Raw genomic sequence first — 14145 nt, forward strand, 5'->3', positions numbered from 1 at the left:
TCATATTTTTCAAAGATTATAGAATATGGCATTTTAAATGTTTTAATAACTTAGGACTTTTTATGACAATGAGACACTCTGCTCCTGGCAGCACAAATCTACTTCAAGAGGAAGATGGGCATCGAAGAGGATCCTTATGGAGTTTGATAGCCATTTGGGCAAGAAACTGCTCTTGCCTGGACTATTGCATAAACTGGACACAGAGAACCCGCAGAGAGAGGACTGCTGAACTTGCCTAAAGGTGAGATGATCTTTCGGGGTTCCTGATTCATGAGAGAGCCTGCAAGACATTCTTCAGGACAAGCAGATAGTGACTGCCTTTGAAATTTCCTGCTTTGTGGAAATGTCTGCTGGAAACTATGGGCCTGTAGGCCGAAGGTGGATGCCCCAACGGTACAGAGGAACTTTGGGTGACTGTCCAGGCAGCGAGATGTCTCTGTCATTTCTAGAGTTTGAGAGTTTGCTTATTTCTTATTTGCTTAGGTAATATTGTATCTTTCTGGACTGTTTGATGGAGTTAAGAATAGTTAGCTATAGTTATAGTTTTCCTTAGTTATGATATATATTATTGTAATTTTTACTTGATAACTGTTTTGTTATATGTAATTTTGCTATGTAAAGTTAAAGCCTTCTTTTTTTTTGTTTAAACAGAAAAAGGGGAAGTGATGTGGGAGTGTCATATCAATCTGTTGATTTCATTGGCTGAGCAATAAAGAAACTGCTGGCCCTGATAGGTTAAAAGATAGGTGGGCGGAATAAACAGAATAGAATTCTGGGCGGAAGAGGAAGTGAGGTCAGACTCTGCTCTGCTCCCGGAGACTCAACAGCTCTGCTCTCTGGAGCAGAGACACCATGATGGACGGAGGCTAGAATCTTCCCGGTAAGCGCACCTTGGGGTGCTTACACACATCATTAGAAATGGGCTAGTCCAGGTGCGAGAATTAGCCTGTAAGGGTTAGAGTTCATGGGCCAAGCAGTTCTTAAATGAATACAGTTTGTGTGTTGTTATTTCGGGCATGAGCTAGCCAAGCGGCCGGGGTGTTGGGGACGCAGCCCCGCCGCTTCCTATTTCAACACCCCAGCATCTTCATCCAATAGTATCCCTGCTTTCCACTCTCTATAGAAGGACCCAAGCCTTGACTGGGAGGCAGGTCCAGTCCTAGGACCCATGGCATTGGCCCTTGCCATGTCTTCCACTGGGCTGTGGAGGCTAAAGCTGCAGGTTCAGTAATATTTCTTGACTGGCTGTGAACAGAGGAGGGCCACCATGCCCTTCCTTTTTCCTGATACCTGGGCAGCGCTAAACCACACTGACTGGCCAGGCACAGTTCCTCTACCTCAGTACTCTACTTGGCTGGCCTGCCACAGCCACCCTCCCACACTAGGGGTAGGCCTGGAGTATTCTCCAGAAGACGACACCAATAGGAGAGTGTGGCCAGCTCTCAGCTGCTCGCTGACTCCCCCAGGTTCTATTCTCGGCCAGAGGTTACATCCTCAGCCACTACCACTGAGTGGGCACGAAGTGTGGAGATCTCCCAAGGCCATCTCCTGTGGCCGACAGCACCTGGCCAGAGTCCATGCTGCACAGTTCACTGCCCTCTGAATGGATGATGTACAAGGCTTTCCTGTGAACTTTTAAACACTTATCACCAAAACTTTTGGAAAACAATTTTTTTTTTGTGCAATGATAGGCAATGAAAAAATATAAACTACAACTATTAATCAAAAAAAAGGGATAATCAACTGCCCATATTAGTAGGTCCACAGCCCTTCAGTCGGAAGCAGCTACTGCTCAGGGGCTGGAGAAGAGAGTCAAATGCAGCTCCACCCTGGCCCAGGACAGGGGCTGTGAGAACTGAAGGACGTGGAGGCAGCAGGCTCCAAAACCACTTGAAGAAGGCCAAGCGACAGACAGCATCTTGACACTGGAGGGCAGGGACATATACGCCACTCCAAAAAAAAAAAAAAAAATCAATGCAAGAAGGTGCACTGCACACTGCCCAGTGCAGGCCAAAGACAGATGGGCTCTGGAGTAAAGAATCATAGGCAACTTCAATCTATACATAGGCGTTCTGCAGGCAACTCTGTCTGTCAGTAAAAACCATCCCCAGGCCAAAGGAGAAAAGTGACAACAGGGTCTAAAGGGACCAAAACAGCCTGAGACACTCAAGAGACAGAAGAAACATCCTAAAGAGAAGACTTTAAATAAACAAACACACGCTAAAAACAAAATAAGATAGAACATAGATCTCATTTGGGGTTGGAGAAAAGGCTCAGTGGTTAAGAAAGATTAGCTACTCTTGCAGAGGACCCTGGCTCAGTTCCCAGCACCCATGCCATGTGGCTCACGACTGCCTGTAACTCCAGCTCCAGAGGATCTGACATACTCCTCTGGCCTCCATGGGAACCCACACATGATACTCACTCACAGAGATATACATCCACAGACACACTCATAAAATGATAAAAATAAATTAAAAATAAAAGGTGGAACTGCACACCCCAATTCCAGTACTTGGGTGGCAGAGGCAAAAGGATCAAGAGTTCAAGGGTTACTCACCACCCAGTCTCAAAGGAAAAAAAAGAACTGGGCGGTGGTGGCGCACACCTTTAATCCTATCACTTGGGAGGCAGAGGCAGGCAGATTTCTGAGTTCAAGGCCAACCTAGTCTACAAAAATGAAAACCAAACTCCAAATCAAATTAAAAAAAAAAAAAGAAAGAAAGAAAACAAACAATAAAGGAACAGCCTTTCTGAGTGGAGACTGCAGAGAGAACCTGTCCAAGTGAAAGTGGACCTGGGCCTAAAGACAGAAAACCACCAGAGACCAGACTGTGTGGTAAATGTCACAGAACGAACTACAGACCCTCCAAAGCTAAGTCAGCAACACAGAACTGCAGCACAGGAGACCACAGCAAACAACGTCACAGGTGAGAGCCACTTCTGTAGCACAGATCACCTTCCACAGATATTCCAGAAAGATGCAGTTACAAAGCCGGGTCTTAGGCTAATGCCACCTTCTATGAATGAGAAACTGGGCAGCCATGGAGTACCTGCTGCACAGAGTAACCAGCTGTGTTCCACGCTCTCACACGTGGAAAACAGTGAAGTGAGGCGCTACACTTCTGGACTCCTGCTCTGGGAAATGAGGCAGCAGGACCAAGAGCGTGAGGCCAGTTTAGGCGACACAGTTAGACCCTGACTAAAACACTGAAAAAAAAGAGAAAACAATCTAGCATCAAACAGAATAAGATCTTTAAGAATTATAACTTTTCAGCTGGGTGGTGGTGCACAGCTTTAAACCTAGCACTCAGGAGGCAGAGGCAGATTGATCTCTGTGAGTTCAAGGCCAGCCTGGTCTACAGAGTGAGTTCTAGGACAGGCTCCAAAGCTACACAGAGAAAATTTGTCTCAACCCCCTCCCCGCCCCCCCCAAAAGAATTATAGCTTTCCACATGCTATGTTTTCCTCCATGTTTTTGCATTTTCATGGAAGTGAGTCCCCCATTCCTTCCCCACGTGTGAAGCCCCTGCTTCCTTCTCTAAGTGTGAGTTCCCTCATTTCTAAGTGTGATCTCCCTACCTTCTTTCTCTAAGTGTGAGCCCCCACTTCCTTCTCTATTTCAAAGTAAAGACGTAGTTTTAGAGAGGCTGAACAAGTTCATGGCTACAGGTCAACTTTTGAAGCTTTTTTTTTTTTTTTTTTTTTTGAGACAGGGTTTCTCTGTGAAACAGTCCTGGCTATCCTGGAGCCCACTTTGTAGACCAGGCTGGATTTGAACTCATTGAGATCTGCCTGCCTCTGCCTCCCAAGTGCTGGAATTAAAGGCGTATGCCACCACCGCCCAGCTTCAAGAAATTTTCTAGAGCAGCTCCCTCCAACAGAGCTTAATGGCCCAGGCTGCAGAGCACCAGGTAGTCAGACCTGGGCAACAACACAAACACCTCAGAGGATGGCTAGAGGGAGGTTGGCTGTGTTCACAAGGATGCTGCGCTGCCCCCAAAATAAAGAAGGTGTCCTCAGCCAAGTAGCACGTGTAGGGAAGTGAGACACATACTTAGCATAGCCGTTCAAGCAGGCCTTCTGCATGGCATCGATGGTGTACCGCAGGAATTCGTGTGCGTCCTCTTGGTTCCCGAAGCGGAAGTGCCGGGCGATCTCTGGAGGAAGAAGAGAAAGATGCAAAAGGATCTTGAGTGTTGGAGGCCACTACTTTCACAGAACCCAGCATCATGTCAGAGTGCCATGTGACTAGAAGACAGGGTCTCGACAGCGCACATCAGTGCACATCTCCCTCACCCCACCCCTCTCCCAGCTTTCATGCTCACCTGTGTCTTAATTTCAGACACAGCCCTCCCACCTGGCTAAAAGCCTAACTATTCTTCCAAGCAGTGCCCAGAGAAAGCCTTCCTTCAGTGAAACACTGAGCACACGTATGCATACTAACTACCATGCTGGGGTCTGCACCATTATGTGGGACCTTCCATACATAAGGATTCCTGAGACTTCATCCATGGTTTTTCTCCTCCTTCCTCCAACCACAGAGCCAGTACTTGGCAGACAGATACTCAACCAAAATCCTTTCTTACTTTTCAGGTCTCTGATGAAGGAAACGGGCTTGATGGCATTGCCGCTGTTGGCAAAGGCCTGGACCATGTGGTTCTGCATGACACACAGCATGCAGAAGCTTCCTTGGTGACCTACAGTGGGCAAGAAGCAACTTTAGGGTAAGTAATTTCCAGACAACCCATAATGACATCCTCACTTCACGTGCAGGGTGAACGCAACACAGGCTACGTATGACAGCCTAGAAGTTCAACAGAAGCTACTGACCAGCAAGCCTGATGCTTATATAAATGGACTAGTTTCTCATTAAACACTGCACTAGAACAGGATACACTCCTGCCTTGAAACTGACTTTTAAAATAGATGTAGAAAGAACATGACCCCACCCTGCTTCAACGGTCTTGGGGGGCTATAAGTGAAACGCTGATTATCATAGTCCAACTCCCCACAATCCTTCCCCCACAGGTACCTTGACCCAATACAGTTCCTGCTCACTGTAACACACGAATGGTACCATCACGGCCACAAGTCAACAGGCTCACGGAGGTGTGCCGGCTATGCCATACACCTGCAATTTGCTTTCCTGACATCCATGCTGCCCACCCAGCTCTTTCCCCTGGTTCTACAGCTGGAACATTCCACAAATGGACAGACAGATCTACTTATGGTATCCACCCCAACAAACTCCACTTTTTCACATCTACCACCACTGCAATGAATGGACCTGCCATTTTTCTCCTTATGCACTAAGGAATACACCTAGAAGAGAAATTTCTGTAACAAAAGAAGCTGTCAGCTTTGTGAAGACTGAGGTCACTTACACCTCTGAACCTTGGCTGCCTGCCACAGGCTAGCTGCCTGCTGTGCTGGCAGGTACACCTTCAATTCTATGAGACAAACCCTGAACATGATGCTTCAGGCCAATCTTGTCACACGAAATCCAACCCAAACCAATTAGTGCTACTCTCAGTAGCTGAGACCAGTGTACTGACCCCTCACCAGCAGCACTGGCTGCTCCTGGATAGGTAGTTGCTGCTCACAGTCAGGTGACCCACACAGAGGATACAGACCACAGCTGTGGTACTCCATGCCTGCCGAACCACACTGCAGCTAACCAGGCAACCAGGATTCACTTATATCACCGCTTAACTGAATCAACCCACAAAGCTGAAAAATGGTTCAAAAGACCCCTGTGGAGCGACCGAAAAATGGAGGACTCTAAAGGGAAAGAGCGGACAAGAAAAGAACAGAAGAAAGCACTTATATAAGGCTCGGTAGGAGGATCTGACTGCCAAGGCCGTGAGGTCAAGACGACAGTCTGAACACTCCCAGCCCTTCCTCTCCGAGCTGTGAGTATTTCTGGCAGCAGCGGAGATTAAACCCTGACCCTGTACAGCATGAACAAGGGTGCTACCCCAGACACACTCACTCCTTTAAGTAACAGAAGGCTCTTGAGCTCATCGCGCAGCTCAACGTTACGTTAACGCCACTCCTCCTATCCCATCCATCTGCCTCTGGATCCAGCCTGATCTGACTCCTAACTTTAGCCACCACCCTCCCACCTGTGACTTTTTATTTTCTCTCTTCCTAAGTGAAAACAGGGATTCTCTGTGTAGCCCTGGCTATCCTGGAACTTGCTCATGCGCCACCACTGTCTGGCCATTGTTTTCTTTAAAGTCTCATTATCTATGAGCTGGGGACAGGCTTAGTAGGGAGAGTGCTTCCTTTGAAAGCAAGAGGACATGATTTCAAAGCTCCAACACTCATGCTGGGCATGGCCACCTAGGCCTGAAATCCCAGCCTTGCAGAAGGGCACTGAGACAGGCAGACTGATCCTGGGAGTTTGCTAACCCATCCTAGCCCAGTGAGATCCTGGTTTAGTGAGCAATCCTCCTCAAAAAAACAAGGTAGAAAGTGATGAACATTCAATGTACTTCTGTTCCTCTGCATCTGCTTGCGCATGTGAACTGACAAACACACACACCCCTTATGTGTTTTCTGTGACTTTCCTGCCCACTGGACATTATGTTACTAAGATTTGTTCAGAAGATAAAATATACTTATGTACACTGTTTTTTAAAAAGATTTGTTTTTTATTTTATGTTTAATGAGCATTTGGCCCATGTGTATGTCTGTATATCGTCTGTATGCCTGCTACCTTTGGATGACAGAAGAGGGTGTCAGGTAACTGGAGTTACAAATGGTTGTGAGCCACCATGTAGGTGCAGGGGATTGAACCCAGGTCCTCTGCAAGAGCCACTGAGTCACTTTATATGAGACTAATTCACTCCAGCTAAGGTTGGGTTCTTGGAGTTGGTTTTGGATACAAAAGTTTTTCTTTCAAAAAAAAATACATACACGTATGTGGGTTTAGTGACTTATGCAGAAACACTTTTTTTTCCATTTATTTTATTTTATTTTATTTTATTTTATTTTATTTTATGTGTATTGGTGTTTTGCCTGTATGTATGTCTGTGTGAGGGTGTCAGATCCTGGAGTTACTGATAGTTGTGAGCTGCCATGTGGGTGCTGAGACTTGAACCCAGGTCCCCTGTGCTCTTAACCGCTAAGCTGTATCTCTCCAGCCCCCTTTCTTTCTTTTCTTTTCTGAGACAGAACTTCACTATGTAGCCCGGGCTGGCCTGGAACTCTGTGTAGACCAGGTTGCCCTTGCCTCTGCCTATCAAGAGCTGAAATTAAAGGCATGAGCCGCTGTGTCTGACTAGAATACTGTTTTTAGAGCACTTTCCTTTTCTTTTCTTTTCTTTTCTTTTTTTTTTTTTTTTTTTTTTTTTTTTTTTGAGACAGGGTTTCTCTGTGGCTTTGGAGCCTGTCCTGGAACTAGCTCGGTAGACCAGGCTGGTCTCCAACTCACAGAGATCCGCCTGCCTCTGCCTCCTGAGTGCTGGGATTAAAGGCGTGCGCTTTCCTTTTCTAGCAGTCTTACAGAGTGGCAATGTGGTCACCCACGTTTGACTGTACCTTACAGTACATACTTACAAGGTCACTACCTAGGATAATGCTCAGCCGCCTTCTGTGAACTATCAGAAGGGAAAGGCCCTTCTACTACTCTAAGAGGGTTTGTTATCACCGTCAAGTTTTCCAGGCAAGCATCCTCTCTCACTCCACTAATATAGCGACTACCTGACCACCTAGACACCCACAGCACACCCTCTGTGCCAAGTGATATAAGACCAAGCCTTTGATAGAATTCATTTCATCCTTACAATTCTGTATGAAAGCCAGTATTCTTCTGTAAAGCAGGGACAGGGGGCAGAAGAAAGCCAAAGAACATTCTAAAGATCCAACTAAGTTTAGCGGCAGAACTGGGGCACAGATAGGCAGAGGCTCTCGCAGCATGCTGAGCATCTGTGGGAGGCTTTCCTACAGGATGCCTGTACTCTCAGGAGGAACCCCAGTTCTCCAGATGATTTCAAGCTGCCCAAGATGCTTTCGTATTAGCTAACACGTTTAGAGTGTTCATCAGTAAGGCAGGACAGGTTTTGCTTCTCCAGGTTTAAGAACCCCTCAGCATAAGCTAGTGTTCACTAGAAGGGCTACTGAAGGAGTAACATGAGCTAGCTCTGGTAAATCTCACCACTCCAGCTTCTTCACCCGATTTTAATTTCTACTTTGGGGCATGTTTGGTTCCCAAAATTGGTTTAGCATACACACAAGATAGTTGAACAGACGCTGTGAGGAGGCATCTTTCAAAAACCCTTCTCTCTAAAGAGCATGACCCTGCCTGAGTGAGACCCACACATGGCCTATACAATAGCAGACGAAATTCCCCTCACTGTGTCAACCACCATGTCCCATTAGCTTCACTCTAACTGTCAGACAGACAGAACGACAGCCCCTCATACACAGGGGTCTAGCTAGCTGGTGTTAAAGTGAGGGACTGCCTGGTTCAGGTGACTCACACCGAAGCCCACTGTAAGCCCCACTCACAGCTCCGTGCGTGCTCTTTGGAGAGCAGGTAGTTGGCCAGAGGCGGCGTGTAGGTCAAGCACTGAATGGTGGAGTTCAGGAAGCAGGTGTTACCCAGGTTGTGCAGCCCTGCGCCAACGCGGAAAACGCGCTCCCACCTCAGCGACAGTCTCTCCATAGGGAAGAGCACTTTCTGTGGGGCAGGGACTCCGTCGCCTCCACTTCCAGACACACGCTCGGTGCCTAGAAGAGAAAAAGATGAGACCAGGTCATCCCAGGGACCTTCCAAGCTCAGTTCAGAGCTCAAGGCCCCTGTGATGAGAAGAAGCAGTGGGTCCCAGCTCTGCGCCATACTGTGCGCCAAGGAACCCACCCGACATCTGTATTTTCATCCCCCACGTTCTCTCCCCCCTGAAACTGTGTGTAGGTATACATGAGAGTAAGATGGCGTGTGTGTCGGGGTCAGAGGACAACTTTTAGGATTCGACTCTCCACCTTCCCCCACACTGAGGCAGAGTGTCTCCAATTGTTTCTCCCTCACACGCACACTCCAAGTGAGCTGTCCATGAGCTTCCTGCTGATCCTCAGGTCTCCTCCCCTCTCTCTGCAGGGGTGCTGGGGTGACAGGCATACCAGAGCACTCAATCCAGCCATTTCTGTGGGCTTGAGCTGCAGACTCACACAGCTAACGCTTTCATTGGCTGAGCCATTCCTTAGCCCCTTGGACCTGCTTTCTGACCTCACTAAAGAAGGAGGTCACATTCAAGGAATGGGTAAGTACACAGATATCCTTCCCGGTCACCCTGTATCATGACAGCTATTATGACAGACCACTGACTCCTGGAAGCCCAAAACTACTCCAGCTGCCAACTCAGGGCTACTCACTTGGGCCAAAACACAGCCCCCAGTACCTTGTTTCCTGGGCTGTAGCTCATCTCCACTCTTGTGGCGACTCGCTCCGTCGGCCCTGGAGTTCAGCAGCACATACTTGCTCTTCAAGGACTCTAGCTGGTAGGAGAAGCTCTTGGTGGCAGGTTCAAACTCAATCCTCTGCAAAAGGACCTTCTTGGCAGAGGCGGCCAGCAGCTTGCCCAGGTCCCCATCCTCTGCTGAGTCCTTGCGGCCAGGCTTAAGAGCCTCCTTCAGCTTATCTACTATTGGCATGGTGCATTCCTGTGGGGTGGAAAGAACCCCAGACCCATAAACAGCTACATCCCAGAGCAAGTACACGACTTCTGCCTGCTCCTTCTACTCAGCAGCCATCAGGACAGCTACAGGCACAGGGGCAGCTAAAGGCAGAGCAAGCAGCGCTGCATATGACCACTGGCATTATTTCCTGAAACTATTTAAAAACCAGTGGACGGCATATTCTCACACGCTCTGGTTTCAGGCAGCAAATGTGAAAAACGAATTGGAGGGGGGTTGTAGAGATGACTTAGTGCATGCACCGCTCTTGAAGAGGACCAAGTGCAGTTCCCAGCACTCAGGCCAAGCAGCTCACAACCACGTATAGCCAGATCCAGGGCGTCCAATACCCTCTTCTAGAATTCACAAGCACTTGCATTCACATGTACACCAACAACTATGTATAATTAAGAATAAATATTAAAAAAAGAAATGTTGGCTGGGAATAGTCCACAAACCTTTAATCCCAGAACTTGGAAGGCAAATCCTTGTGGATCTCAGTGAATTGGAGATCAGCCTGCTTTACACAGAGTTCCAGGCCAGCCAGGGTTACACAGTGAGAGTGTGTCTGTCTGTCTCTCTCAAGATTTATTTTATTTTACATATATGGGTATCTTGCCTGCCTACACAAATAAGTGCAACACATGCATGCCTGGTACAACAGATCCCCTGGAACTGGAGTTACAGTTATGAACTGTCATGTTGGTGGTGGGAATTGAACCCAGTTCTCTCTAGAAGAACAGCCAAAGCTCCTAACCAGAGACATCTCCAGCCCCAGAGAACCTCTCAAAACAAAAACCAAGCATATGTGCACACTCACACAAGAATCAACATAAGACAGATGGCCAGACTTTTCTGCACAGGCCTCTCTGTGCTCTTCTACAGAGGTCAGGGGCCACATTCGATACCAAGCATGTGGACAGCCTGGTCCAGGCCGAGAGCTATGGGAGTCACCATCAGGTTTCCATGGTTTACTTTAAGAAAACGACACATGGCATCTCCATCTCTCACCTGGTACATGTTGAAATGTCATTATCTTACATAGCCTGATTCAAATAAAATATATTACAAAAATCAATTTTACCTTTCTTATTTTTCTCATGTAGCTGCTGTGAACTTTGACCTTGCATTTAGCCATTCTATTTCCATGGTGCAGCATACATACAGATCTGCTCTCTCAGCTGGGCATGCTGCTCAGTGCTGCCTTACTCCCAGCACTTGGGAGGTTGAAGCAGAAGGACTACTGTGACTTCTAGCCCGGCATGGGCTACAGACTATGACCATGTCTCAACCAGATGAGACAGACAGGCAGGCAGGCAGGCAGGCAGGCAGGCAGGCAGACAGACAGACAGACAGACAGACAGACACACACACACACACACACACACACACACACACACTCTATCTGTTGCCGACTGAAGAGCTTGAGAAGTAAAGCTAAGTGGGCAACAGGGACCCAGGCTCCACAAGGGCAGACCTGTGTATTTTATCTCCACGTGGGCCCAGGCTCAGATGGTTAACTGGGAGGTGGCTACAAGGATTAGCCAGGAAGCCTGCTGCACAGCGGCTCCTAACAGGCACAGGCACAGTCAGCCAGGACAACAGCAGACACGGCAACAAAGATGAGCCCCGTCATCATCAGACTGTCGCCCGCACCCCATCCTGCCCGCCATTAGCTACTCGAGCCACACTTACAAACATACAGACCTGGAACTGCTCATTCACATCAGACACATGACACCCACTACCCGACTATCCAGGAGTCAGCTACACGGGTAGACCCCAAAACAAATAACAAAAACAAAGCAAGCACCAGTCCTAAAGCCTTCTGTGGTGGGGACTCACAAAGACCTTCACCCACAGGCCAGCCACTGCCAGGTTCGGGTCACTGGAAGAAATAAAGACGAGGCAGCGTCCAGGGCTTACCTGGGGTGTCTGTGCCGGCTGCTGCTTTTCTCTGCAGCAGGGAATCAGGCTCTCAAGGGAGGGACGGAGCTGACCCAGCAGGTGCCTTCCTGGACTTCAGCCTGCTCAGTCACCAACACTGCCAAGTGTAGAGTCCAGAATGGGTGCCAGCACCTGGAGGATGAGCAGCGAGACTGTCACCCATGACTGGCTTCTCCCGCGGGCCCCGTAAACCGCTTTCTTGTGTGAACTATGTATGACCTTCTACCAGGAAAGCGGCATCACTAAGGTGAAAGGAAGCCAGGCACAGAGATGCATGTCCATAACCCCAACATTCAAGAAACAGAAGCAAGGGGATCAAACATTTAAGGCTAGCCTGGGCTACGGAGCAAGACTTAAGAAGCTCTGAATTCAGAGTCCAAGGACAACTGTACTAGCACACCACTAAATCCACAACCTGGCTGCCCTGTCCTCCACTCTACATCACCATCGTCACGCTTCTCAAACCTACGGGGCAACTCCAGTCCGAAGATCATGTCCACAGACGACGAGACAATAGGAATGATGGATGAAAACCTCAAACTTTTTTGATTTCATTAGCCAGGTATTTTCTTTTTAAGAAAATAGTCATGAAATTTTACTTTAACTATAAACCTTTTCTTCCATTTCCACACAGTCAACTTGATCATATAAAGGCATTTTCCATCTGTTCAAACACACGCAAATCCAAAGGACAGCACAGTCAGCACAATGCACCACGGATGGGCTTGATGACTGCTCAGTCTTGGTTCCCCTCCCCATGCCAGGTTCTCATGCAGCATGCCTCAGAATGTCCCTTCCATCTAGCCAATACCCCCACAGAACGTCCTCAAGCTGCAGAAGGAGGACAGCCTGACTTCTGAAAGTTCCGTTGACATCACTTCCAAAATCCGACCTTCCCACGGGGAGGTGAGACCTTTGTCCTGGCCTACTGTGGTCCAAGGATGACCAAATGGGAACGTTAAAAAAGTCATTTGCCAGAAGCACCTTCTGGTTCACTTGGTCAGGATAATGTGAAGAAATGGCAGAAAGCTGCGTGATATAGGAACCAAGAAAAATGCTCTGGTGATTCCCTGCAAGCCCTCCGCCGTGCACGCGCAGCAAGTGTGGCTGAGGCTGAGGGATGCGCTCACCTACCCAGATCTCTTAAGGGCTAGGCTACGCTGTGCCCTCAATATGCATACCCAGTTCTGAGCTCAAGCCTGGCCCCTCCATTCAGACAGGCAGCATTTAAACAGAGCCTCTCTCTCTTTAAAACGTTTTCCAAGAAAACCTCCCTTAAGACTTATGGGGTCAATTACATGCTGGAGGAGAAGGGAGACAGGGCTGGGGCCGCCCCGGTTCCCCACCGCAGAGCATGCCGAGCCAGGCACAGGTGAACTACATGTCTCTTGGGCATCCACTTCTAAGCCAGACTATGCAGATGCCGGGGTATGTCTGTTTTAAGATTCTATTCCACCATCTCCATCCCTGAGGGATGCGCCAGACGCAGGCAGGCACGCGCGCGCACACACACACTCACAAGCAGCAAGGAGCATTTGGGTTCGAACGCGGTCCTGCCATTACAACAATTCGGTACGGATCCCGCGCTACAGAGCTGTCACCGCCCTAGGCTACAAGCTCGGCTTTGGCTCTGCCTGGCTACCCTGAGGTCTGCAGCCCCGGGAAGATTCTGAGGAACCACCCGCACCGAGAGCGCAACCTCGGGGTCACCCAGAACCATACGACCCCAAGTTCCGGAAGAACCCCGGGATGCAGAGCGACTGATGCAATTCCCTGGCCACTCCGGGGTTCGCAGGCGCCCCTCGCCATCACCGGTCCCGTCCTCCCTCCTTCCTCCACGCTCCTCACGCGCCATCCCTCCTCAGTGTTCCCTACGCCGCTCGCATCCCCCGTCCTCCTCCCCGCGGCCCCGGACACCGTCGCCGGCCACGCACCTGTCAGCCTTCGCCGGAGTCCCCAAGACCCGCGGGTACGGCGCGCACCTCCCGCCCGCCCTCGTCCCTAGCCGCGCGGACGCACCTGCTCTCCGCCGGGCTCAACCTCCGCCTCACAGGCCTCTCAGGGGCCCGCGGAAGGCCGGCGCAGCGAGAGCGTCCGCTCCGGGCCAGGCCCGCACGCACACCATCCGGGCCTCCAGAGCCTCACACACGTGTCACCACGGCCTTTAAAGGAGCCGCACCGCGGGCGCGCTCTGAGGCCGCGTGGAGAGGTCCCGCTAGCTTTAAGAGGCGGGGCTAACGCCGAACACTCTTCTCTTCGACCCGCCCACCTCTCTCGTCACGACTCATACGTCACCCCTCCGTCCCGCAGCCCAGCCAGTCTACGTGATGACTCAAGCGCGTACAGCTCAAAGTTCCGGAAGCGCCCGGCAGCCTAGAGGCTCTGCCGCGGCCTGGCATGGTTCCCGCGGAGTAGGTGCGGTGGCGTCACTTCCGGCTGCGTGCCCGACACCGCGAGTGCGCAGGCCCAGTGGGCTGGACCGGGGAAAGGGCGGAAGCTGGATGCCGGCTCCGCTGC

General features: G+C 49.7%; 1 protein-coding gene across 3 annotated transcripts in view; it reads right to left on the reverse strand.

Moving 5' to 3' along the window:
* The window catches only part of Usp36 (ubiquitin specific peptidase 36), a 32811-nt gene extending 18952 nt beyond the window's left edge, over positions 1-13859 (reverse strand). Inside the window, exons 1-6 of one of the 3 annotated variants that reach the window (XM_050140292.1) lie at positions 13648-13859; positions 11608-11760; positions 9408-9669; positions 8518-8739; positions 4590-4700; positions 4058-4160 (exon numbers count right to left, since the gene is read on the reverse strand). In XM_050140292.1, coding sequence (XP_049996249.1) covers positions 4058-4160; positions 4590-4700; positions 8518-8739; positions 9408-9660 — 689 coding nt within the window. In that variant the 5' untranslated portion in view covers positions 9661-9669; positions 11608-11760; positions 13648-13859. Of the gene's footprint in view, positions 1-4057; positions 4161-4589; positions 4701-8517; positions 8740-9407; positions 9670-11607; positions 11761-13562 lie in introns of all 3 variants that reach the window. The other 2 variants (XM_050140294.1, XM_050140295.1) reach the window with 2 other exon arrangements.
* Positions 13860-14145: the final 286 nt, after the last annotated feature.

This window comes from Alexandromys fortis, unplaced genomic scaffold, assembly GCF_014885135.2.
Source record: "Alexandromys fortis isolate MF-2015 unplaced genomic scaffold, M_Fortis_MF-2015_v1.1 scaffold_39, whole genome shotgun sequence".
Lineage (NCBI taxonomy): Eukaryota > Metazoa > Chordata > Mammalia > Rodentia > Cricetidae > Alexandromys > Alexandromys fortis.